Below are 24,843 nucleotides of genomic sequence, written 5' to 3'. Positions count from 1 at the left end.
GCGTTGATTGCGCTTGAATCTCGGCATGCCCGCTTAACTACATAGGGTGGTCCTGGGCATATCGCCTCATTTGCTGGGGTCGCGCCAGTTTCGTTTACTAAACGCCATGCGTAAGGGAGCAGGCTACCCACTGAAATTACATTTTTCATAATAAGAGATTGTGACCTGGAGCAAGGCTTCACTTTCGGTAGATGAGTCACTCGGGGGAGAACAGCACGTGCTTCCTGTGTAGGTTACTAGGAGATGGGTCCGAGTTCTGCGAGACCAGCAATCCCAAAGACTGACAATTGTCCGGAAGGCAACCACATGCTCAGCAGTTCACACGCACAACCAACTATGGAGACCTTCTCCTTCAGCATCGCGTAGAGGTCGCACTCGTGTATACCCGTGAGAGGCAAATTGCACGCCCTTCCCTTGTGAAACCTCACCATGAAAAGTATATTGACGTTTCTTCCAGGTATTTAATGTCTGTAAGCTATAAAGACAGGGCAACAGTATGGACGTGTGGGCTGTGCTTCTCCACAATCCGCTCCCAACTCTTTTGTGTGCCCACAATAGGTCTGCATCAGCTGTACATGACAACTTCTATGTTCTGCACACTGTGCATCTCCACAAAAGACCTGAGAGCTATTTGCAGACTTGGAGTTAAACCCGTTTAATCTAATTGTAAAGCACTTCAAGTCCCCGCCATTGCTTGTTTGGCTACAAAACCCCCTTTAACTCCTCTAATTGCCTGCTTGGATTTCCCATTGGCCCTCCCATTGCTGAGAAGAACCAGGTGCGGGAGGCCTTGAGCACTTCAGATGCTTGATTACCAGGTAATGCCCAACTAAGTCTGTGGATTTAAAATCTGAAACCACGTCGGTATAATAAGTAAAAGCTGGCCTGCTCCTGACTTGGGTGGGGTGGAAAGTCCCTTCAAATCATCTCTTAGGCGCTATATTGGCTGCACACAGTCACTTTATCCCTGAGTAGAACAACTCCTCAGACAGAATTAGCCCTGCTGTGGTCTCATGGGAGTTGGCAAGCGGGGATCAGGCTTACACTTGCGCCTGCTAGCGGATCGGTGCATGGCCTTGCCAGCTTGGTGTGGAAAGGTAACATGTTCTTGGCAGCTTGCAGCAGTGCAGATGGGTAGTTTGGCCTTGGCAGCTTGGCGTGGTGCTGATGGATAGCATGGCATGGGTAGCATAGCCTTGGCAGCTTGGCGTGGTGTTTCTCACTGCTCCGTTGCATTCTTCGCAAAAGCACAGTGACATTGCACTGGAAATGGCAAGGTTTGTTGGCCTCGTTGGAGCACTTGCACATGGGTGGTAAGGACTAGCCATATCTGTGAGGCCACTGCCACCAAGAAATAGAGAGGAACTGAGTTGGCTTTTGTGGCAATGATGACAATGAAAGCATCAATGCCACTGGGGAAAAAAAACAGGTTAAAAAATCTACTGCTTGTTATTTAAGCCAAACAAAAAGGCAACTAGGAAACTAATGAATACCTGTAAGCGGTAAAAGTAGGTTTTGTGCCCTTCATTAACAAAGGGTTGTAGCAATTCAGCTCAGATTCAGTTCATGAAGCTAATTAGAGGTAGATCAGAAGCGGCAGTGTTTACAGTTGACCGGCACTCTTCCTGGGTGAGGCGCCTGCACTCCAAAACATGTATGATGACACACAACTAGTTCCCGGAAAGTATTCCTTTCTGCTTCTTCTTCTTCCTTCTCCAGGTAGAGCATTTGTGTGGAGGTTTTTGGACTGGGCCTTCTCCAACGCCCCGGTTGAAGACAGACACCATCCACTCACAGTGCATGGTTAAGCAGGAAACAACTGGAATGTACTGCTATTGAATATGTGAGCATATTGGGATGGGGAAAAAATAACAAATTAAAGAAATATGGCTTGCACATACTGTGCATATTCAAACATCATTTTATCAGCTCATTGTTCTTCCAGCTAATTAAGCCAACCCTCCTCTCCTCACCCCCCATGAGATGCAAAATGTACCTCGCTGCCTTCTCCATCCTGAACAGTGCATATTGAAATGTTAAGTATTAGGCACAAGTTATAACATCGTGGTAGTAGGAGGAAGGCAACTTGTGGACATTTCTCCAACATTTGTACACAAAAACTCATTTTCAGCAGTTTTTCTTTATATTTCACTACCCATACATGCAGTGTAAATAAAACATTGTAGAAGGCTCATATTTACGAAGAGGATTGGGAAATGAAGGACAGGATATTTTGAAGCAAAAGAAAACCACTTTTCTGTGTGGGGTGTATTTATTCCAAGTAATGGCGACAAAAATGTATGTTTATTATATTTTCTCCCAGGGGTGTTCAGTTCTCCTTTTAAGAGTATACTTTGCTATGTATATTGGCCAAACTGTGTCGATTTTCTGAGACACTGGTGTTGTGCTCTAGGATACCCTGATCCTTTACTGGCCAGAGCCTTACACACCTCTCGATATCCAATTCTAAGACCACTGTGTTACGTGGATTTTACTAAAGGTATTGCCAAGTTTTGGGTCTGGCTTGACAGTGCAGAACATCCCTTGTTACCAATTCTTTAAAAAATACACAGTGGGGTTTGGCTCCACCCACAGGACTATCTTTCTCATCCTATGTTATTGGTTGTTGGTTTATCATTCCACTTTCTTTGGAGTGTGTGCTCTGCAATGCATACAGACTATTTTACATCTCAAAATTACACTGGATGATCATCAACGTTATATTATTTATCTCAAAGATGTATTACACGAGGTAGGCACAAATGTCACTTTGTTTTAATCAGTACAATAACGTCCATTAATATTTCAATCAGGTTTCAAATGCACGCCACATCACCTGGCTTAGCCAATGCTTGTATCTTTTTACTGCACTGCCTATCCATCCTCCTATGATTCACTGCACTCTAAAAAAAAAATGCCCTTATAGCGCTCTGAAGGAACTGCCTGGTGGCATGTGGAACTATAACAATCCAATAAATAAATAGAAAACGTAACCTAGATAGATTCATATCACGAATCCGCAATTAACTCGGAATATGAAAGATCAGCTACGGCTGCCTAGTGTTTGCTGCAGGGGGAAAACGAAGCGATGTTGAAATGACAATTTCGTGATTAAAATTATTGCTGCACCACACATGAACTTTTGAAGTTTTGCCAGGGTGCGAAGATGTAAGGAATTTTCTTCTAACAAAATGAACTGCTAATAGAAAACAAATCTCCCTGTTAACACATACAGCGGAAACTGATTATCCTATTTGACTCTGCTGCACACAGCGCCACGAGGCAATTACTCAGCTCCGGCAGCGCACGGAATGATAAAAAAAAAACTTGCAAGCTTTGAAACCAGGCAAAGGAAATGGTAGTAGCGTGAAAATACAGATTTAAACCTGGTAGCTCCCCAGAAGGGCAAAGTTAAAAGTACCAGATTTATTTAAAGCTTAGGCAAGTTCTCTAAACAGTTTTCAACAAGCAGTGAGTGCGATTGTTGGCTTGTTGACGTGCTGGTGATGGATAGGCCGAGCTAGCAGAGAGGGCTCTGCCGTCTAGCCCCGGGCCACGTAATATTAACGTTGAAGTTTCAGCCCCTAGGAGTGCATCGCCGTGTGTGACTAAGGATTATACACCGAACAATCGCGCTGCTCATGTGGCGAAACAAAGGCCGCTTACATCCGACCCTTCGGTCCAGGAATCTGCGTTTGGCCGCAGCTCGGACCCGAGAAACGAGGGCCTGGCGCAGCAATGCGTCGGCACGTTGCCGCGTCCTTTCACAATACGCCTGAAGAAAATAACTCCAGTCACAGAATGTGCTAGATATAAAACAGGAAGAAAATTTGTCTGATGAGGCAATGTTTGAAGCGTGGAGATGCCAAGTTTGGCCAAAAGTCTGTTATTTTCTTCTGTTGTGTGTGGGCGTTCCCAAAGGTCAAATCTGGGGTGCGATCTCCCGGGGTCTTGTGTGAAGCACCCATATTAAAGCAGTGTGTCACTGACCCTGGGTCTTGGGTGATGGGGTCCGGAGATAATTAATGGTTTTGAGAGTGTAGGGCCTAAAGTTTGAGGTTAAACAGTCTGTTGTAGTAGTATTGGGCGTTTCAGTGGCATCTCTCCCTCTTTAATGGTCAGTACTTGTGCCTATTAAATTATTATATGCAAATCGGTGGGTACACATAGAGGGATGTCCAGCCTTCGCCTGCTTTCTGCTTATCACTCTTTGCCCTTTGCCTGTCAAGGAGAATCTAGGTATTTGGATAAGCAATTGTTTGAAAAACATCGATATGTTGAATGCTCTGGGAATGGGTCAGTTTCTGTTCCAAGGCAGTGATTGGTATTTCAAGGTTACTCTTACACATTTTTCTGCACTCTCACCTCATGTGGTCCAGAGTCGCTGAGGTTATTCTTCAGTTTCTGTAAAGCTAGTCTTACCACAGCACGAGGGCTTGAAATGCTTCACCTTTGGGTGTTTTGGTTTAGAATAACAAGTGTTTGTTGTTACCCACGTCAATAAAACTCATTTCATCGACCTTGGGAAGATAACAGAGTGGACCCTCAGGGATTCTAACCCGTGAAATTGGGGCATAATGAACACCCCTGCAGCGAAAGGGTTAGTCTGCTGAGCCATCAGACCTAGAAAGCTCTTGGCAGGGGTTGTCTTCTCATGTGCTGTTGATACACCCGTTATAGTCATTTTGCATAATGGGTACACAGTAATAGATTGGGTGGTTGGAGATTGGCCGTGGAATCCTTTGCTAGATTCCACTTAATGTCATTGCATCCCTCACCGTGTGATAGTGAGGGATGCTGACTCTGCCTACTCGCATATAAATGCAAATGTAGTTTAAGTGACAGCAAATCAGCCTTCAGCGTGGCACATGGGAAGAAGCAACTCTTCCAAGCCTGGCGACACCCAAATTCATCTACCGGGTGCCAGTTATTACCAGAGGCCCATAGAGAGGTAGAATTTAAGACTTGAGAAAGGGTTTGAGCCCAGTGGTGTTTGCAAATGTTTACAAATCTGCAGCACAGCTGAGAGTGCCATCTCAATGTCAGAAGAGCCACCAACCTAAAGAACAGCACTTATGGTGGAGCAGGAACACCAGACTTTAGAACAGAGTAGGAACTAACCATCTAATCTAGCCTAATCGCCAGCCAGGTGTGCTCCTAAATAGAAGACACAGACAAAATATTTATTCCTTCTGGTGTTGGAGAAGCACTAGAAGCAGACAGGCAGCTTTGCCAGCTCCAGGCTCAGCCCAGTTGTGACATTTCCTTACCCACCACCTTGCAAGGCTTATGGGTCCATCACTTATCTGGACTCTTTCTGGCTATTCACTGCTTACTGTACATCTCAGGTCATTGCGTCACATCTGTTGTGTACTTACTGCCATGTATCTACATGTACACACCACCTCTTACAGTGACTTTGGTGACATTCACAGATATGTAGCCTCATTTACAAGATAAAGAACCTTTTGTGAGTAGGTCTTCCTTATATTGATACTTAATACCTCACATTACTTATTGTGTTTTTATTCGCACATTATTGGCCACTCTGCTGAACCAATCAATAGTCTTCCTGATGCAATGATTGATGGCCATCTTGGAGCAATGATAAACGGTCACCCTACTGAGATAGAGCGGTCACACTCATTTGTTGATTGATGGTCGCCTTGAGAATTGAGAACTAGTTACCCTACTGGGATGATAGCAGGGTCACCCTTGCGAGATGATTGATTGTTATGTTGTTAAGATGATTGATGGTTTCCTTGAATAGATGATGGACGGAATACACTGCTGAGATTAATGATGATCAACCCGCACACACTTTTTCACTGACATATCTACTGATCTAAATGCTGTTATGTTTTTGATACAGCACAGAATGATGTAACTACAATACTGACACAGCCAGATGACAACAACCCTTAGGCGGGAACCTACGTTCTACTGGAAACTGCACTAAAAAATGTCTTACATGCACATTTTTCTAGGCTCTCCATTTGTTGTACTCCAGAGTCCCTAGAGTTAGCCTAAGTTTTTGAAAAGGTTTCTTTGTTTGTTGTTTATGACTTTCAATAAACTTTTATAGTTTGTTGAAGTTGCATGGTATTCTCCCTACCTTATTAAAATAACATCAGTGTTGTGATTAGTTATTTATACATTGATTTCATCAAAGTGAGTCTTAGAGAACAGTTAGTAGGTAAGGATGGTAAAATATTACAAATTCATTGGTGATTGAAATTGGAGAAGCTACAGTTTCACCGTAGTGTAAATTTGACACAGAGACTAACACAAAGGAAGATTTTTTTGGACCAGGGAGAAAACTAGACCTGAAAATAGATAATATTGGAGAAGAATGTCACAAATGGTCTCGAAACCTAACCAGACATTATCGAACAGACACATGTTCTATGATTTTTACACTTGGTGATTGCTACTACTGGGGCATGCTTCTTTTGGCTGGTTATGCAGGATAATCTTTCATGTTGGTGATTGTTGGCGATGCTGAGTAATCCTTTGCTAGTTACCCTGAACACTCTTTTTTGCTTCTGATTGATGGTAACGTGCTGTTGAGGATTGTTGGTGATGCCAGATTCGATTAAGCCAACTAGAAGTTTTGAATGCGAAGTGAACAGTCCATAGAAAACCATCGTAGTACGCGTTTTACCGCACTGCGTGTTTCCTGACGTTTGCTGAATGCTGCGTACGGCCGGGGTGTGACCCTGACCCCGTCCTTGCGAGGATGGCCGGGCAGGGACAGTCGAAGGTCTGGCACCTCAGGTAGAGCGGGCTGCAGGTGACAGTCTGCTCTCCCCGAGTGAACTAGCAGAGACAATCTGCGCCGCAGCGCGTTCCCTGCTGCACATAAATCCGAAATGGCTGTAAAACCTCCCATGTACTAAATACCATTCTTGGCAGGCAGCCTCAAAGCGAACGTGTTCGGCAAAGGGTGAAATGAAACCCATTCTTTCACCACCAGTTCCCTCTGCATTGCGGATTAACGCTACGGCAGGCCCTGCTTGCTCCTGATATCGCCGCAGTGCTGGCTGTTTCACTCGGTTGTGCTCAGGGACAGTGCCCAGGGACTGATCTCTCCTATGGCCAGGCTTTGGGATTCACGGGCAAGGGCGAATAAATGTAGTAGAGGGGCACAATGTTGTGTTATTATTTTACTTCAGGACAGATTCCAGTGAGTTTGTGGGTCTTGGAGTCTAGTTGTTTTACCCTAAATGCACAGCAGCACGTTTGGCCTGCTCTTCGATGGTATTGGTGACTCAGTGCGAATTATTCTGTGAGTACCTGCAGCCCAGCATGCCGCCTCCGCACATTATCTGTAGTGGGTGGTGTTCACCCCTTGGAAGTAGCTCTTGGTGGACATCCCATCTGCCTGCTTGAAAATGGCTTCTCTGGATCCTGTTGAGGCGTCCTAGTTATCAGTCTCAAGGATTTCTACTCCTTAAAAAAGTATCAAATAAAGCTTATAGACGTCATGAAAAAACCATAACCAGTCCATGGTGCAAATGGAATTACAGAGTTTATTTCTTAGCGTCTATTATATGTGCAAAAACCGATGTGCTCCTGATGGCATTTGGGGAACTGGATTTTCCAAAATAAGGAGCAGGATATTGGCTCCACTTGTGCCCTTAGGGGTGCCCACCTCACTTGGTGATGGCAGGGTTGGCATACTTTGACTGTTTAGAGGTAAGCCTTTTTTTTTTTTTTACTACTGATTGAGACAGGGCAGTTCCAAAGTTTGTTGTGCGATCTCTCTGGCAAAGTGGGTTCAAGTGATTTTGTGTTGTCGCAAAGCCAAACCCAGTTCTAGTGTAACCGTTCACTTTTTGCATCTGCCAAGGGGTCAAGTATCAAATCAATAGTACATTCTAGTTATACAACAAACATGATGTGTCCAGTATGGAACTCAAAGTGAATTAGCCAAGTATGCAGATTATTAAGGGCTGGACAGATTCTCTTGAGTACGCCCTGAAATCTCTATATCTTTATTGAGGCTACTCTCGGTCAACGGTTGTGATGTTATAGAAAATTATAGGGGGGCTGTCTCTGAAAAATTAATGAGTTCCACTGAAGTTGCCATTCTCAGTTGCCCGTGCTTAGCACTGTTCCAGACCCAACTTTTAGTAATACCAGGGCAGTGAACCAAGTGGCAACCCCACTTGTCACCAGCGATTTCTCTATTTTTGCAGAAGACCATGCTGTGGAGCTTGCATGGCTTATCGTAGTCTCCTCTTCTAGCTGATTCTGGCATACTCTTTCTTCAATGGTCAAAGGGAAGCGTCTCTCTTACCAATAGTCCATGGTGTCAGGGAAGCAGAATTAAGCAGTGATCTATAAACTAAGTAACTGTGGTGGGGCCAATCTAACATGTGATCACAAGGAAAGGAGGCGCGTGACCACTGCCCTATGCTCACATGGAGCACCGGGGAGAGATTCCCTTCTTTTTTCTTCTTTTCATTGGAGGGAAGGATTGCTCCATGAGTTAAACACCTGTGCTGAAGCATTTAATGATCTGCTGGTCGCTTGTTGTAAATCTGCCAAGTATATGACCAAGCCTTCCATCCTTCAGTGTCAGAAAATTGAGTGCCATTAAATTTGGTAATAGGAACACCGGCTGCATACAGCCCCTGGGCGGCTATATAGAGTGGTGTGTAACAAAACGAGATATAATCAGGGCCACTGGAAATATGTGACTGTGAGACTGCAGTGATTTTTGCATACTTATAGATTTGCCGCATTTGCCCCATAATCCATCATCTGCTATATAAATAGCAGATTTTAACAAAAAATAATGTTTCTAACTCAAACGGTTCAAAAGTTAGTAAAAATGTGACAACAGGTGTTGCCCTGCAGTGGCAGGACCTTTGCAAAGCTGGATTGGTCACCTTTCTGTTGCTTATTGCTATACGTGGGTGTTAAATTGGCACTAATGTAATATAAGCAAAGACTAGAGAGTGTTGCAAGTTTGAAAATTACGAAATAATGAGGTCATACTATTACAAAATGTGGTGCATTATGCCGCATTACCTTTTCTTGCCACATAATTTCCTCGACCCTGTCGTACAATTTGGCCCTCTTCCGCAGGATAATTCCAGTGTCCCTGGGTAGTATTAATGGAAAGCCTGAGTGAATGAATGAATGAACGTGGCATGACTGACATCTCAGAAGAACCTTTGTGTGAGGTTGTGCTCTTCGATGTCTGCACAGTCTGCGCTGAGCCTTACAAATTCCCCCCCAGGAATGAGGATGAAAATATGAGACTGAAGAGGGTAAGTCCAAGTGATTGATTGCCTGGGTGGTCATTTGTGGTGTGATGGATGTGCACAAGGAGTACCGTCTCACTGACCAGCTGTGCCTCGGGCACCTTTCTGTCTCCGCAGGGTGAAGTGAAGAAGTGAAGTCTCCTCGCTGAACTACTATGAGGTCAGAAGCCCTGCTGCTGCTATATTTCACACTGCTGCACTCTGGCGGGGCTGCTTTCCCAGAAGATTCCGAGCCGATCAGTATTTCGCATGGCAACTGTGAGTATGAAAGGCCGCGCGCTCGGCCCTCTCCAGAAGGCCTCGATTGATGGCGCAGCGATAAAGCGACAACGTGGCGGTTGTTCCGAGTGGGACTGCTTTATGCAGCTCGTGGCTTCTCAGGTCAGCCAGGCTGAGCCATTAGAATATAGAAAAAAATGCTTCTTGTGCAGAACAGCTCCACTGCTGCTGAATTATTGCATTAGCTAGCTGGTGGCTCTGTCACGGAAGAGCCATTGGTCCTACACTGGTCAACGTTCAAAAGTTTGTACGTTATGAAATAAAATAAAATATGGACTCAGGCTCATTGATCCAGGCCTGAGGATCTTTAACGTGACAGAATTGCTGGGGGCACTCTAAGGATGGAGGCAGTGTGTTGCATGGTCAGGTCGCTGTAGGTCCTCAGTTACCAACCGTCATACACTGGTAGGTGAGTACGTTTGGGCCAATGTGTTTTTACCTAGTTTGCAAATCGTAGACTGAATTGGCTGTTATAGGAAAGCCCATGACTCGAGCCTTGTTGCTCTGCTGCCCTGAAGCGATCTAGTAAATCTACTGCACTCCATCCACTCACATGCAGTTCACTTTAAAAAAAACATGTTCTGTACAAATCAATGTCCTTGATCCATGTGAGGAGCCTCTGAAGGACTACCTACATGAGAAAGTGTGTCTGTGATAATTTAGAAACATAAAGAACCGTTTTTTAAAGGTTCACAATGTATGCAAATATATGCACACTATTTTACATGCATGTCTTTTTTTGTAATTCTTTCCTCGTTTTTGCTGGCTCTTGAGTGTTGTTGTGGTGACAGGGGAAGGTCTTATTCATCAATATATTGACAATTTGTGGCTGGCTTTCTTCTCCTCCTCACTGTCCTCCTCTCTTTCAGGACCTGCTCAGGGCAGTACCGTACGGATCTCGCTGGTTCAGATCCAGTGGGTCTTTTTTTAAGAGAAGGGACTCAGCAGTATTACTAATGTAGTTTAAAATATCCTCTAAAATATTCTCCAGCAAAAAAGACAGTCATTAAATGCACGTCCTCTCCTTATTTTTTTGTTTGGTAATTTTGCCTTACTGCAGATAAAGAGGTGCGCGCTCTTCAGCACAACTTTAATGTTTAGGTTCCTGGTCAATAGTGTGCAAATTGGTCGTCCTATGTAAAAAAACCAGTTTGCATTAGCACGGTTTTGTGATATAAATGTCCTGTGTTATTAATCTGTGCTTTCAAAGCTGACATATAATGGCACTGAAGAACAGCGAGCTAAAGTGGCCAGCCCAGGTAATGGAGCAGTGGGGAGTAGATCCAGTTTCTCCTGCTTCCTTGGCTGATAGCTGAGCCACCAGGTGACATCGCTCCTCAGTACAGATCCCCATCAGAGCTGGGAACAGTTGAATCTAGCGCAGTGAGATTGAGGAGTGAATGGGGCTTGAATGGCACCAAGACAGACGAGAGATATCCCAGTTAGGGCTTGGCCCCGCTGGTTAGCCCGAATGGACAAGGTTTACATTACAGCGGTGCAGTCCGGACGGGGCTGGGAGCTGCCCGTGGGTTGCAGTCGACGCATGCATGTGCAGCTCTCCTCACTTCCAGCTCAGACATTAATGCCTAACGCACAGGGTAGCAAGAGTGCTCTCATTCAGCCAGTGAGTCCCACACTGTGCACCCCTCCGCATTAGGCCTACGTGTGCGGGTCCAGATTCTGTAAACCTGTATCCAGTTCAAAGCATCTGCATCCCCTTAAGAGGCGGGTATCTACCACTTTACGTGTCAGACTGGGGGGTCAGCTGTCTAGGCCGCAAAATCCTAACGAAAGTACAGGCCTGGCCGCGCCCCCTTTCATATCCCGGGTCTGAGAGAGCAGAGAGTGGGGTGCTACAAACTAACAAAACCGGAGCTCCACGGATGAATACGGGTCAGAAAGTTGAACTTTCTGCCGATAAATCTTGAATGACTGATGGGCGGATTGTATGACGGCTTTGTTCTGAAAGATAAGCTTTCTCAGACAGCCCCCAGCACTGGGGAGTCTGCAGGAGATGAAAGGCTCACTGTGACAGAACACAGCCCACACGGAGGAACCGGAGGCCCTTAGCTGCAGTGTGCCAGTCCTGAAAGGCCCATGTTCCAACTTCCAGGACATTGGCATTCAGTGACTTGCTCTGCCACTTTCCCCAACCATGAGGGGGGGGGGGCGACCGTGAGGGGGGCAGAAGGTGCCAAGAGGGGGTGCATTCTTTGAGATGTAGTGTATTATTGCTCAGTTGATCCAGTTAGACTAACAAAGATTACCAGATGATTTATGTCAACAAGAAAGCATTCTTAATTTTCAAGTAGACGTATGCATTGGGGAAGGTGCTTTCTTGGTTCTCCTCAGTTGATCCAATTGAACAAGGTGAGTGAAAACAATGATTTGTAAAAGAAATTCCATGGCTGAAGCATTGTACGATTTTTGACAAGGAGTCATCTGGTAACCTGAGGACTAACACTCCTAATAATAATAAATTGTAGCAAGAAAGACCCATATTTGCGGTATATAGTCCTGTCTGTAACAGGAAGACGAGTTATTACTGATGAGGTACAAGCAGCCACAGAATCTGAGTTTGAGTATGGGGAATGTGTTCTACTGTCACACAGCTGCCTACTAGCCCCAGGTCACGAGGGCCACCTTTAGCTGCCCTGGACTTTTCAGCTGACAGGACTGCATGATGGGACTTGTAGTTTTGCATTTCACCATCGAAGTGTTAAAAATATAATTTGCTGCATGCACAGTGCTGTTCACTAAAAAGGCAGGACTGTCCTAGCGTGGCAGCATGACATGGGCACCGGCAGCTGCAGTGTTCTCTTAAACTTTGCAGATCTTGTTTTTCATTGTCCCAAGGCCCCCACCCCGCTCACTATATTTCTGTTTCATCTCTCCTTTCTCGCAGATACAAAACAGTATCCGGTTTTTGTGGGTCACAAGCCAGGACGCAACGCCACTCAAAGGCACAGACTGGACATCCAGCTCATCCTGATAATGAACAGGACGCTCTACGTCGCTGCCAGGTCCGCGCCCTTCCCCTCCGCGCGCCTCACTGAGTTATTGTTCACAATCCCTGCGCTGGACCACTGGGCCCTAATGAGCATTTGCGCTACTGTACTCTGCAGGAAGATTGCATTAAATATTCATGTCGTTTGTCTCTCATGCACTCATCTTCTGGAGCGTAATTAATACTGGGCACTCGCCTTTTATCGACATAAAGTGCAGGTTCAGAGTTGATTAGATCTGAACTGACCGAGACTACTATAATTCCATGAAGAGGCAGCTCGTAACATTGATGCTGAAAAGTGGGACTGCTCTTGCAGGTGACTTGCATGTGAATAAGACCGGATCCTAATAAAGACTGAAAAATGACAACAGAGCGCAGTGTTAACATAAGGGGACTAACTCCCTGGGGCAGCTGGCAATGACTCTAAAGTATACTTCAAATCTGCTGCCTCGTTAATCATTTACCACAGCTTAGTGCTTCGAGACAGAAATTCCCTGAAGGCTAAGGTGGCATGGCCACCATATGCCACTGAGGCTTGCCACCCTCAACCCATTGTTCTAGGCTATGCCAAGAAGCTGTTGCTTGTAGTCACTTTTAAATGACACACTGTGGCTTTCACCCACAAACCTGGCCTGTCACCTCCCGGCTCTGAGTGACCAGTAGTCTCTGCTGCTTTACCTGTTTAATTAGGCATGGCACAGTGGTCCCTGACAATTTCTGGCTTCATTTCCCATGATCACTCTCTCTCCTAGTGCATGGGCCTAAGGCTCTTCTTTGAGCAGGCGCGGAACTAGCCGACTGCCACCATGCTTTCATCGCACGCTCTCGGGCACTCTGGGCTTGGTGGCCCTATGGGGGTCGCGAACAGCCATTGGCATTGTTTCCGTTCCCTCTCGTGGCACCGTCTTGCCATGGCAACTGACGAGAGCGCCGCTGACTGGAGGTGGGAAAGCGGACGTGGCCCTCCTGTGAGGCCTATGTGTGCTCGCTGGGAGCGGGCTGGGCACCGGAGCAGATGGGCACAGAGGGAGGGGGCAGCGAACAGTCACTCATTGTCGGCGGCAGAAGACACTTTTCAGACACTGTTTAGACTCTGCACACAACTTTCTTTCTCAGACTTCCTACAGCGCCATTAGTCAGATTGTGTTAACATGATCCTCACAGCCGAGTGCATTCTTCACTTTACACATAACAAACACAGAAGCAATTGCTTAATTAACTTTGCTGAAAACTTTATTTTACCCGCTGAACATAAATAACTGTATAACAGAAACATTGTGAGATGACAGAAATAATTAGACACATTAATGGCAAATGCAAAACATATGCCCTGTCAGCTGTGCACACTGCTTGTTGAAGATAGCAGTCGAGAAGTGTTGATATAGCAGTGTGCGTTTGGCACTATTGCCAACAAAAGCTTGGAGTGGCTCATCTGAACACCAGTAACAGCAACATAATGTGAAGCAGAGAGACCGGGTGAAGCAGGCGCGAGGTCACTGTAAGAACCCTTCTCCCATCTCCCACGTGCCGGGAAGGCGGGAGGGACGCACATCTGAAGTTATGGAGACCGCGCGCCACCTGGGGCTGAACTTCAGCAAAACTCAAAGCCAAGCGTTCAGAAGGCCTTCCTGGGCGATAAAGCAAGAGAAGAAGGACTCGCCAGGGAGACTCGTCCCCTCATTGCAAGCCACTCTGTAAAATGCTGAGCGGGCTCTCCCTGCTGCGGAGGTAGTCTGTAAGACAAAGCACTGCCCGCAACGGCAGCTGAGACTTTCTCTTGCACTTCCCGACCCCTGATTTACAACGGTTTTTTTTGTGATGAGGTGCCTAATACTCCATGCTTGTGTGACTCGCTCAACTTTCCGGGAGTAAGACATACTTTATCGCAGGTTGATTTTACAGTGCGTTTTTCCCCATAAGTCAAATTTAACACAGAGGCTTTGTGCATCTTTCCTATTAGTCCATCAGAAAATGGGTTGGGGTTTTAATTTGTACCGTAAAGTCGTACCGCTAAAAGGTCTCAAACTGTAAGAGGTCCAGCTGCCTCAAGGGCTCATCAGACATTCTTTGTCACGAGGTCGGCATCAAAGGGGGCGCGCGCACGATGCACAGTACCTGCACTGGCATTCAGCCAAAAGAGGTTGTTCCAGTTCTGACTGTCTGTAATGTCTCTGCCATAATAAATAGATGCACTAAAACTGTTTTTCAGACAAGGGGCGGCCTTCTCATGTAATAATACCTGCAGGAATGGCTCCTGACGCAGCATGTCACAGAGCAGAGCACCGTGCCACCAGAGTGCAGGAGAGTATAGATGCTTGGCCAGCGCCAAGGGCGATGCTGGGTGCATTGTGGGTATGGGACATCCGGGCCTTCTAGGCTGCAGGGGGTAGGGGCAGCTTCTGTTCCTAAACAAACAAGTGCGTCATAGTTTTCACAGATGTCTTCGGAGATGGCGCAGTCCGTTGCTAGCATGTCCGCCTGCAGCCTTGGGTTTCTTGTTGTGTATCCGTCGGTAGAATGGGCTGAAAGATACAGGCGCGCGGTTGTAACCGTTGATAAAAATTGTGAAAATGTTCCAATGCGCCCATTGTTCAAACTAAAGCCAGACCTGTAGAAACCGTGTCTTTGGCTGGAGGAACCGCAGCGCGAGGCTTGATGTTTTCTTAGCTTCAAGACTTCCTGTGCTTCGGAGAGAGCCAGTGTTATTTTAAGAAAACGTTTTTCCTCTGCGTTTATTTTTGTATTAATCGTTTCCTTAAGTGGACACCGGACGCCATTGTGTGTTCCAGTTCATGCTTTTGTGTTTTTTATTTGCGTCTCTACCTCCAATACAAGGAAGCTTTTCCACGCCTCTTCACACGAGAGGCAGCTTTATAAATAGCTGCAAACTAGGCCGTGCCGTTCTGTTCATCATCTCCGCGGCACCGTTAACTGACCCCCTGGGCCCAAGGACATGTTCAGCCAGGCGCATCTCGGGACTTGTAGTTTCAGTGATCCAATCTTCAGTATGAGCCTACTGTTAACTGCTGCTGCGCCCTTGCGACGTGGATGCTGGCCGCCAGGCTGCAGACGAGAGATGCAGCATTGAGATGATGCAAAAACCGAGCTCTGAGACCCTTTTGCTAGGGGCAAATCTGTTGCCAGCGCCTGAAGGGAGCAAAGGCTTTTGGAAACAATTTCGCAGGTGTCCACGGCCCCCTCCACAAGCTGTCGCTCATTTCAGCAGGGCTAAAGGCGATGCCGCAGCCGAGGACAATATTAACCCCTCGTTAACCCCTCACCTCTTTGAGTGATGCGTTCCAAACCTTTAGGCGACATAAAAATAGTCTCGAGAAGCAGAATTCCTTATGCGTCTCGAAGGCCGGCAAAATTGGCTCCTAAATGACTGAGCTGCAATAATCACGAACGTCTAAAGTATTTACATTGCAAAGCGCACATCTCGAGAGTACCCAAATCAACACAAATTCAACACAAATGAAAGGCTTCATCTCATAGATGCACTACAGTTTTTTTTTTAATGCAGATAGCTATCTTTCACCAACTTAGGTTTCAATTACTACTAACATTCTACAAGGCACACTTTATCAAAGCAAGTAGCTTTGTGATGCAGCCCCCAAGCTGTGTGAGTGCACTTCAGATGAATTAGAAGCATTTTTTATTGGTCGGCCAGTCGACAAAAAATGAATTGTAAATCGCCCCTAGTCCATTTTTACTGCTTACTGGTAAGAAAATGAAGAGAGTAGACGTTCCTTGGATTTTTCACAAGAACACGATATCACTAAACATGCAGGCCCAGCTGTTCTCTGTGTATTCTGTAAGATGTGAAAATGATGCAAAATCAATTCGTTTCATTTTTCTACGCCTGATGCAGAATGTTATAGAATATGCCCTTGGGGTTCAGTCTTCCCTATCGTTCTCACAGCTATGTTTGGCTCTCTGCTTTCTTTGGGCATGTGTTTATCAGTCTTACGTTACTCCATGTTTGTCCTGATGGAATTAACTTTTTGGTGCTACTTCTTTTAATACTCTGTTTTTTTCTCTGTTTCCTTCTCAGGGACCATATTTATACTGTTGATATGGATGCATCATTCACAGAAGAAATGTATTTTAGCAAAGTAAGCAGAACATTGACTGTTGTGTGAACGGGGGTCACGTGGCAGGGTTCACAGGTGTGACACTGAGCAGTGCTTAGCCAAGCAGGAGGGCTCGATTCAAATACCCTTAATTATAGTAAAGTATACAGTGGCTACCACACTGCATATCATCACAGAAACTTGTTTTCTAGCCTGACATTTTGTTTGCAACCTAATGCATTGTGGGTGCCGTAGTGTTGGCTCGCTTCTGTTGCTCTACTTAGACTAAGACATCTAACGGCTATGATTCATAAGTGGAAAGCCCACGAGTAGAAAAAGGGTGACCACAATAACAGAGTGAGAAATCAGCTTCGGGAAAATAGCGTTCACAGATGACTGAGGGCCCGATTCACAAAGAGCCTCTGCAGTTGTGGCGGAGGCTCCACAGTTGTGGCTGAGTCTCTGCACTTGTGACGGAATCTCCGCAATGAGAAACCGCAGTGTGGAGATTCCACCACAAGCGCGGAGCCTCCACCATGAGTAAGGAGGCTCTCTGTGAATCCGGCCCTCAGTCTCCATGGTGGACCAGGACTACTGACTGTGACATTAGTTTTATATAAGATAGTAATCTGACCCTTTAGTCCAATTATTTAGACTGTTGTGAACCAAGGCTATCAACCCTGTACTGCACGTGTTTCATAAATGAAAGAATTCTGGATACAAAGCGTTACCTTGATATACTTTTGTCTGGTCAGCCTATTCATGAGTGTCTTAGCTTTGGAGGACCTTCCTTCTCAGCTTCTTGATTTCAGATCAGGTGCCACATCACCTGCTTGGCGAGGAGAAGACCCTCCAATGCTGGGCTTTTCAATCAGTTTATGGAGCTGTAATACATGAAGAACTGTGCAGCATATGAGCCTTCTTTCTGTTCCCAGGGACACTTTAGAGTTACAGAAGGAGCTGCAGACAATTGTGTGGCCCCTTCTGTGGTAGAGTGCATACGGCACGATTTCAAGGGGGTGTTCCCTCATTTGCATGGAAACTTGGCATAGCATAATATGGCCCCTAGTGTATGTTTGAACTTCGTCTATTGTGGGTGGTCGTATCATTCCGGCCTCTTGTCCCTAATGCAGATGTCTTCAGGCTCCAGCTCTGGCTCCACCAGGGCTGAACCCATGGCAGATGGAGCCTGGCAGGTGTTCAGGTTAACCAGTGATATGCACGTGATTTCCATTTAGATTTAATATATGTAAATGTATGTCTCTTGTTTTCCGTGACCATCTGCATGGGTCTGGTCCTACTGGACCCACTACGTACGGCACGTCCCATGATCCACTCGGTACTGGTAGAGGCTATGCATCGGGTGAGCATGGTAGAGCTTCACTAATGTGTTGCATAGATGGCTGTTCTCTACTTGCATAATGCTAGAGACTAGTATCAAGAAGTCTGAGTGGGTCACCCAGCCTGTGAAGAACTTTGTTGAAACTTTTTATTACATGATTGGCATGTTAATGCTTATGTGTATTATTCATCATGCACCCTTTTGGACTTCCCACCAAATAATTTGTATCCTGCAGTGTTAAGTGCCTGCGAGACTGGGCTAGGTAAATAAGTGCAGCCAATTGAAAAATATGTCTGAAGTACAGTCTAACGCAGCTCTGGTGTGAGCATGATTCCAGGTCTACCCAAAATGTGCAATTACTCAAAGCTGTGGAGCGCAGCCCATTTGGCCCGTTCCTAAATTAGCTTGTCGATTTTGCAATAAGAGGTTATTAGTTGGAAGTTGTTTCTGACGTCTCCCTGTTCTGAAATGTTCTTTGCTAAAGTAAAGAAAAGCCAGGGAGGGAGACAAAATAAACAAGCCGGTTTGACATCTGTTTAAAGGGAAATGTCACTTCTCGCACTGCAGGCAAAGCTTTCACAGGGGATGAATACAGAATTTTTCCTGCAGCCGCCTGAGGACACGCACCCATCCAGCTTGCACATGCCCTTGCCTCTCCTTGGCACATAGAGTGCACGCTGGCTTCAGTTCAACCCTTGAGTAGGCAGCTGTGCAGGTGATGATTTGTAACTAAGTGCAGTGGCCCTAAGGTTCTTTTAGCAGTCCACTGCCTTGCGCTAAAATGCTGGAGTTGCCGAATATCGAGACTGCCAGGTCTTTAATGTCATCCCATCTCTCTTTCTTCCACCACCCAGCACTTCCCATCTCTTTATCCAACCTCCGTAGGGTCTTTTTCATACCTGCTTTTGCCTTGTTACCTTTTTCCTATGTTTCTCGGGCTCCTTTTTTTCCCCTTTTTTCTGACTTTCTCACTTTTAGGCAAATTCTGAATGTGAAAAAAAAGTCACAGTCTTAAGAAATGAGCTCTGATGCCCACCAACTGCAACCACTGGTTAAAATTAAGCACTGATTTTCTCAAACCCTGCGCCAAAACCAAGACTAGGCAGTGGTACTGATTGCAGAAGCATGAATTTACAGCGGTGTATTGCATTGGGCTAAATTCTAAATGTTCTGTGAATAAAATGCACTGCCCCACATTTGAATATGGAAATGAGGAAGTGCTGCATAGAACCTCATGCGTGCCTAGTATACCTTGGTCCTAGTACTTAGAACAGGCTTGTCAGTGCTCGCGGGAACTGGTTGCCGGGACTGCTGATGAATACATGGCCAGGACATCGTACATGCACCTTCGCTGAGACTAATTGATTTCTTTCTCCACCCAGAAATTGACGTGGAAGTCTAAGCAGCCTGACGTGGACACGTGCAGAATGAAGGGGAAGCATAAGGTAGGCCATTGCCCTCTCCTCCGCAGCTGGTGCTTCAGGTTAGTGTCTGACGGGTTATTCTGGGCTGCTTTCTCCGTAGTGAATTCACTTCCTTGCCCTCTCATTGCCACCATCTCCACCACTCCATTGGAGCTTTCATTTGGGACAAATGTGATGAATTTCATGGACAGAAATAGGCACCTGATGCCAGGAGCTCTGTTCAGATCCGCTATGCTCTTTATGTAGTATAAGAAGACCTAATACAGCTTCAGATGGCACTATACCGCTCTCAAGTAGGATCTGTTTCCAAGCAAATTGCCTGCTAAAGTTCCTAAATTAATACATAACTTTGTGACCATTGGAAGGAGAGAGTGAGAGGCAGAGAGAGTGTGTGCTGTGTGTCTGGGTATGTTTTCGGTGATGCATGTGTGACTCTGGGCGTGTGTGTGTGTAGGTGTACACATTTTGTGGATGTGAGCTTGTATTTGTGCTCGTGAATTAGAGCATGAGTTACAAACCATTGCCTGTTTTATTATAATCTCTGAAAAACCCAACTTTTGTTTCAGTACAACAAATATGTGTTGTGAGCCTACATTTCCTGGGCATTAAGGTGCTGTGGTTCACCGGGCCCCTATTTATTCTACTTAACTGCTCCATGGTTCTCACCACACATCTAAGGACCCTAGTGAGCTGTGTTTCTCTTAAAATAAGCCTGTTTGCCTCCCTGTCTATCAATCACTTATCAAATGACTAAAGTATGAACATGTTACCGTTCTCAGCGGGAGTGGAAACAATCTGAAATAGCACTTAGGCTCTTAGTGGAGAGTCCGCTATTCAAGACCTCCCTGGGGCGATCAGAGAGTGCCAGGTTGACACTGTGTTTAGTGCTTCGCTTGCTTCAATATTTGCCCTTTCTACTTGTTTACCCTGCAGGACGAGTGTCATAACTTCATCAAGGTTCTCCTTAAGCGAAACGACGATACTCTGTTTGTCTGCGGAACTAACGCTTTCAATCCGTCCTGCCGAAACTACAAGGTACGTTGTACTCGCCCTGACGCTGCACCAGTGCATCTGGTGCAATGACAGTCTGGATGCATCTGCACAGTTCTTCCGCAATCAGTGTTTCACTCCTGTAATCACTGCTATTTAAGATCAGGGTCTGGTTGTTCGGTCTGAGGCAAGCAGTCAAGTGAATTATGACAAAGTACCTAGTATCAGATGTTACAAAATGCGAACTAGTTTATGGCAGGGGCAGCGTTAGCTCAAAGGTTGGGCAAGGCATAAATTGCCATTAAAGGTTGCACCATTAATTTTTCCTAAAAAATAAATAAGCACAGGAATTCATTTCTCAGATCTAAAACTATGAATATGTGGTAAGCCTATAATTTAATGTGTTAATCTGATTCCAGATATTAATTTTGTGCGCCCTATATTTGTCACTTAAGTACATCCTCACCATTTGAGTAGGGAAGGGAAAAACACACACTTTTCTCCAAGTGAGTACATTTTCTGTGTCTTGTGTTCACTGCTCGCAGCCACAACTTGGCAGTGCACGCAGGGTTCAGTTTGTCAGGATCACTGGACCTTCATTAGAATCAATGATGATCTCTGTCTTCTTTGAGAATGGGTAAATTAGATTCGTGCTGATAAAATGGTTGTCGAACATGGGCGAAGTAAACTCTGGGAACAGATCAGGAAAACAACTTGCGCAGTGTCTTGTTAAGCGTGGATTGTGGTAACTTTGGCACATGCGGCGGAGCCATGCTATGGCACACATGGCAGAGCCATGCGGTTTTTTGTTATTCTTTAGTTTAGCAGCTGCAAGGTTTGGGTGAGGAGAAGGCCCCATAGTAATGACGTAGATAGCAGTGTCTCAGCCATGGAATTGATTCCTGAATGTCCTCAGTTTTAGCAACTACCTGGTCTTACGTCTGCGAGACACACCTGGTTTCGACCTGGCCAGCAGTGTTTGAGCTATGGTTTTGCTTCCTGTGCCTTCTTGGGTTCAGCAGCCGCCAGGCCTCATGTGTTGAGAAGTGCGCCTGAGAAGTTTGGCACACACGACTGGGTCATGCTATTGCTTTTTAAATTTCACTGCGTTTAGCAGCTACATGGTTTGTGTTTAGAGAAAGATACTTGGAAGCAACATGGGCAGCATTGCCCGAGCCATGTTATGAATTCCTGGATCTCCTTGAGCTCAGTAACTAAGAGGTCTTGTGTCTGGAGAAGCACACCTGGTAGTTCTGTTTGACTCGTGTTATTAACCCCTGGATCCCCTCGGGTTTTGCAGCTGTCTGATTTTATGTTTGGTTAAGTACACCTGGTTGTGAGGTGGGCAGTGGTGTCCGAGCCCTGCTGTTGCTTTCAGAATGTCATTTTTAGAAGGTGCCATACCTGGCGTCTGGAGACGCACACCTGTTTGCCTGGAAGGTACCTCCACCCGACTCTTTTACTGTCCACCATGCAGACCTTGAAAGAGGCTTTTGTCTGAAGGACTGACTAGTTCCTATTCCCATCGTGAAAGTGTTATTGTGTCTGCCCTGGTAACGCGTTGCCCCCTTACCTCCAGGATGACCCATCCATCTCTCATCAGCACACAGCTGAGTTTCCTGTTCCAAGCCAAACATTGACTGTTCCTGCACAGCTTGTCATTGCTTGCTGCTGGCCACGATTAATACTCCACAGAGAGTCCTCCCTCTGCGTGTTGGGAGGATGGAGTTTCGTTTTGGCATGCATGATGCACAGGACGTGGATAGCTCTGTTTGACCGTTCAGCATCTGTGATGTACGGCCCCTGTTGAGTCCATCACCTGTTCCTCGTGTTTATACAGTGTGCCTGGGAATATTGCAGATGGCCCTGCAGAGGTTTGCAGGGCACCTGCCCTTGTTTTTCCTGACTTCTAGTTCTCTTTTTGCTGCTGCCCTCCTGTCCCTGATGCGAATGTGTGTTCAAAGCTCCTAGTTCACTTCCCAACACAGCTGCTTTTAGTGTGGTGTGAGCTCGGAACCCAATCGCAGCCTGAAAACCTTGACAGGGAGACAGAAAGCTGACAGGAAGTAAATGATGATGAATCACCTTTTGAGTGACAGGCAGCGTATTAGGCGGGTGCTAAGCAGCAGTAGAGGGAAGAGTGAGATGGATTACCACTTGTACCTTGAGACCATGCCTTTCATTTATGCAGCAAGATTTAGGTTTTTAGAGCTAAACATGCAAGATGTACTGTGCAGCCGTGGATTAACTGAATGCAGTTTGCCACATACCGTGCTATGGCCAGTGAACCTGAATCGCTGAATCCCTGTGCTCTGCAGAGCATGCTGTCCTGGATTAGGACTAAAGATGAGCCCCTGTGTTAGACTTTCCCTGCTTCACTCGTTGTTGAGAACAACACTTGACTGTCTGCCAGACCACAGACCGCATCATCTATCTCTGCTCAAGTCGAGGCTCGATTTCTGATGAAATATCAAGTCCTCGCTGAATAGCTTTCCTGTCCTGGATTCCTGATCTCTGACAGCCTCATATTCATCGCTGGTTTAGTGTCAGCGGTTTGTGTCGTTAACTTGCAAAGTGGAAGATGTGAAAGCAAGACCTGTCAAGGAAAATGGTGCGATGCTGCTGGTGGACTTGCAGAGTGTCCCCGTAGACCTTGACACTGTTTCCTGGTCTCTTTCAGATGGACACCTTGGAGTTCCTGGATGAAGAGATAAGCGGCATGGCGCGGTGCCCCTACGATGCAAAGCATGCCAATGTCGCACTGTTTGCAGGTAGGTCAAAGCAGCAAGAATAATTTGTGTTTTTCCTTCACCCAGCCCTAGTGGTCTCTCATTTCCCAACATGAAAGCAAAAAGGTGGGGGAGGGGAGCTGCACTGAACAAAAAAGTGATACAATGAATGAATGACTATATTTGCACGGCGGCTTGTGTGAACTGAATCATATACAGGAGTTTCCTGAAAGGCTGAATTGGTTTAAGGGGGATTAAGATAAGTTTTGAGTTTTACTCTAAATATAAGATGGTTGATCATGTGCAAATTACCGCAGGTAGCATGCTCCTTTCAAGGGGGACCTTAGACTGTGAAATTTCCTCCTACTTTTGAGTTGCGGGTGTTTTGTGGGTTGTCAGGAATGATTTTTAGGGTCGAGCCTGCGTCGCATGCGCTTGCGAATGCGTTTCGCTAAGCGAGGCGCTTTAGTAATTAAGAAGGGCTCGGAGCCCCGTCCACGTCACGTCAGTGTCTGTCATTGGCTTGTGGGCTTGCCTGTTAGAATGTGCTTGATTTCATTAGTGTAAGGCATGCACATGTCATGCCTTTTCTGGTGGATAGCCCTCCTCGAGTGCATCGACCAAGTACAGAAAACATGCGAGGCTCGCTGTTTTCTGTCCGGCTCGTGGACTACTTTTTCTCTATTTTCCCAGCTCGATCTCGCTTGGCAGAAGTCGAGCGCTTTACACAGTTAATTGCACTTTTTCAGGTTAAGTACATAAATGCACTTTTGCCGATAGGTTTCATTACCAGTGAAAAGTCGGGTTAGGAGTTTACAACGCTGTCAGCTCTAACATGAGCAAACGCGAGACCCGTTGCATTGCAAATGCTTGTTTCAAATGGGGGGGCAGGGGAAGAGGGGAATTGCCAAGGTATTTGGGGCTCTTCCATGTAAGGAGGGACAGCTTTAAGAGCTTGATGGAAATTCTGATACTGTTTGAAATCAGTGTAGTAATTAAAAAAAAAAGATTGAGTACTGGGAGCTGATAATGGCTGCAAGTCTTGCTGCGGGGTTTTGGACTTCTTGAATGAAAACCAAAGTTATTTTTAGGCAGGTCGACTTGTGGCTCTTAATTCTGTCCTTAGCAATACATTTAACATTATATTTTACGTCCATTTTAAACATTTTTTCAAAAGTGCAAATATACCATAGGAATAACAAACCACGCGGCTTATACATGCATGCCGTCCTTCTGCTTCCACTGTATACAAGCAGACTGAGCTTTACAACATTAATTTCTTCGAAATAAGCCCTTGGTGACGAGTCAGTGTCAAGTATTGATGTAAATTACCTCTGCACGCTTCGACCCTAGGTACTCATGACATGTGTCCGGCGTCAGATGTGAGAGGAGCTAGTGCAATGTGCCAGTTGTCACATGGGAGGGCTCCAAGAGCAGAGGCCCAGGTGTCAGGTGCAAGAGGTGCTAATGTAATGTTCCATTTGTGAGATGTGAGGGGGCAAGATTTGGGGTGCCAGGTGTCAGATGTCAGAGATGTCTATTGTGGTGTGGCCGGTGTCAGATTTTAGAGGTGCCAGAACTGAGGTGTCCGGTATTAGACGTGAGACGTGCTACTGTAATGTACCCTGTGTAATAGGTGAGAGGTGCTAGTTGTGATTTGTTAAGTCTCGGATGTGAGAGGTGATTGTGTAATGTTATGAGAGGTGTTAGTGTATTGTGCCCGG

At 45.9% G+C, this 24,843-nt stretch overlaps 1 protein-coding gene across 8 annotated transcripts in view; it reads left to right on the top strand.

Moving 5' to 3' along the window:
* Positions 1-24,843, top strand: part of SEMA6A (semaphorin 6A) — a 247,272-nt gene that overhangs the window by 93,368 nt on the left and 129,061 nt on the right. For all 8 annotated transcript variants that reach the window (XM_069226762.1, XM_069226743.1, XM_069226752.1 and 5 more), the window contains exons 2-7: positions 9,393-9,533; positions 12,460-12,577; positions 16,616-16,676; positions 19,359-19,421; positions 20,334-20,435; positions 23,071-23,161. In XM_069226762.1, the coding sequence (XP_069082863.1) occupies positions 9,431-9,533; positions 12,460-12,577; positions 16,616-16,676; positions 19,359-19,421; positions 20,334-20,435; positions 23,071-23,161 (538 nt within the window). In that variant the 5' untranslated portion in view covers positions 9,393-9,430. The remainder of the gene's footprint in view (positions 1-9,392; positions 9,534-12,459; positions 12,578-16,615; positions 16,677-19,358; positions 19,422-20,333; positions 20,436-23,070; positions 23,162-24,843) is intronic.

This window comes from Pleurodeles waltl, chromosome 1_1 (genome assembly GCF_031143425.1).
Source record: "Pleurodeles waltl isolate 20211129_DDA chromosome 1_1, aPleWal1.hap1.20221129, whole genome shotgun sequence".
Lineage (NCBI taxonomy): Eukaryota > Metazoa > Chordata > Amphibia > Caudata > Salamandridae > Pleurodeles > Pleurodeles waltl.
The sequence above is the reverse complement of the archived record's forward strand: the minus strand, read 5'-3'. Positions and strand labels throughout refer to the sequence as shown.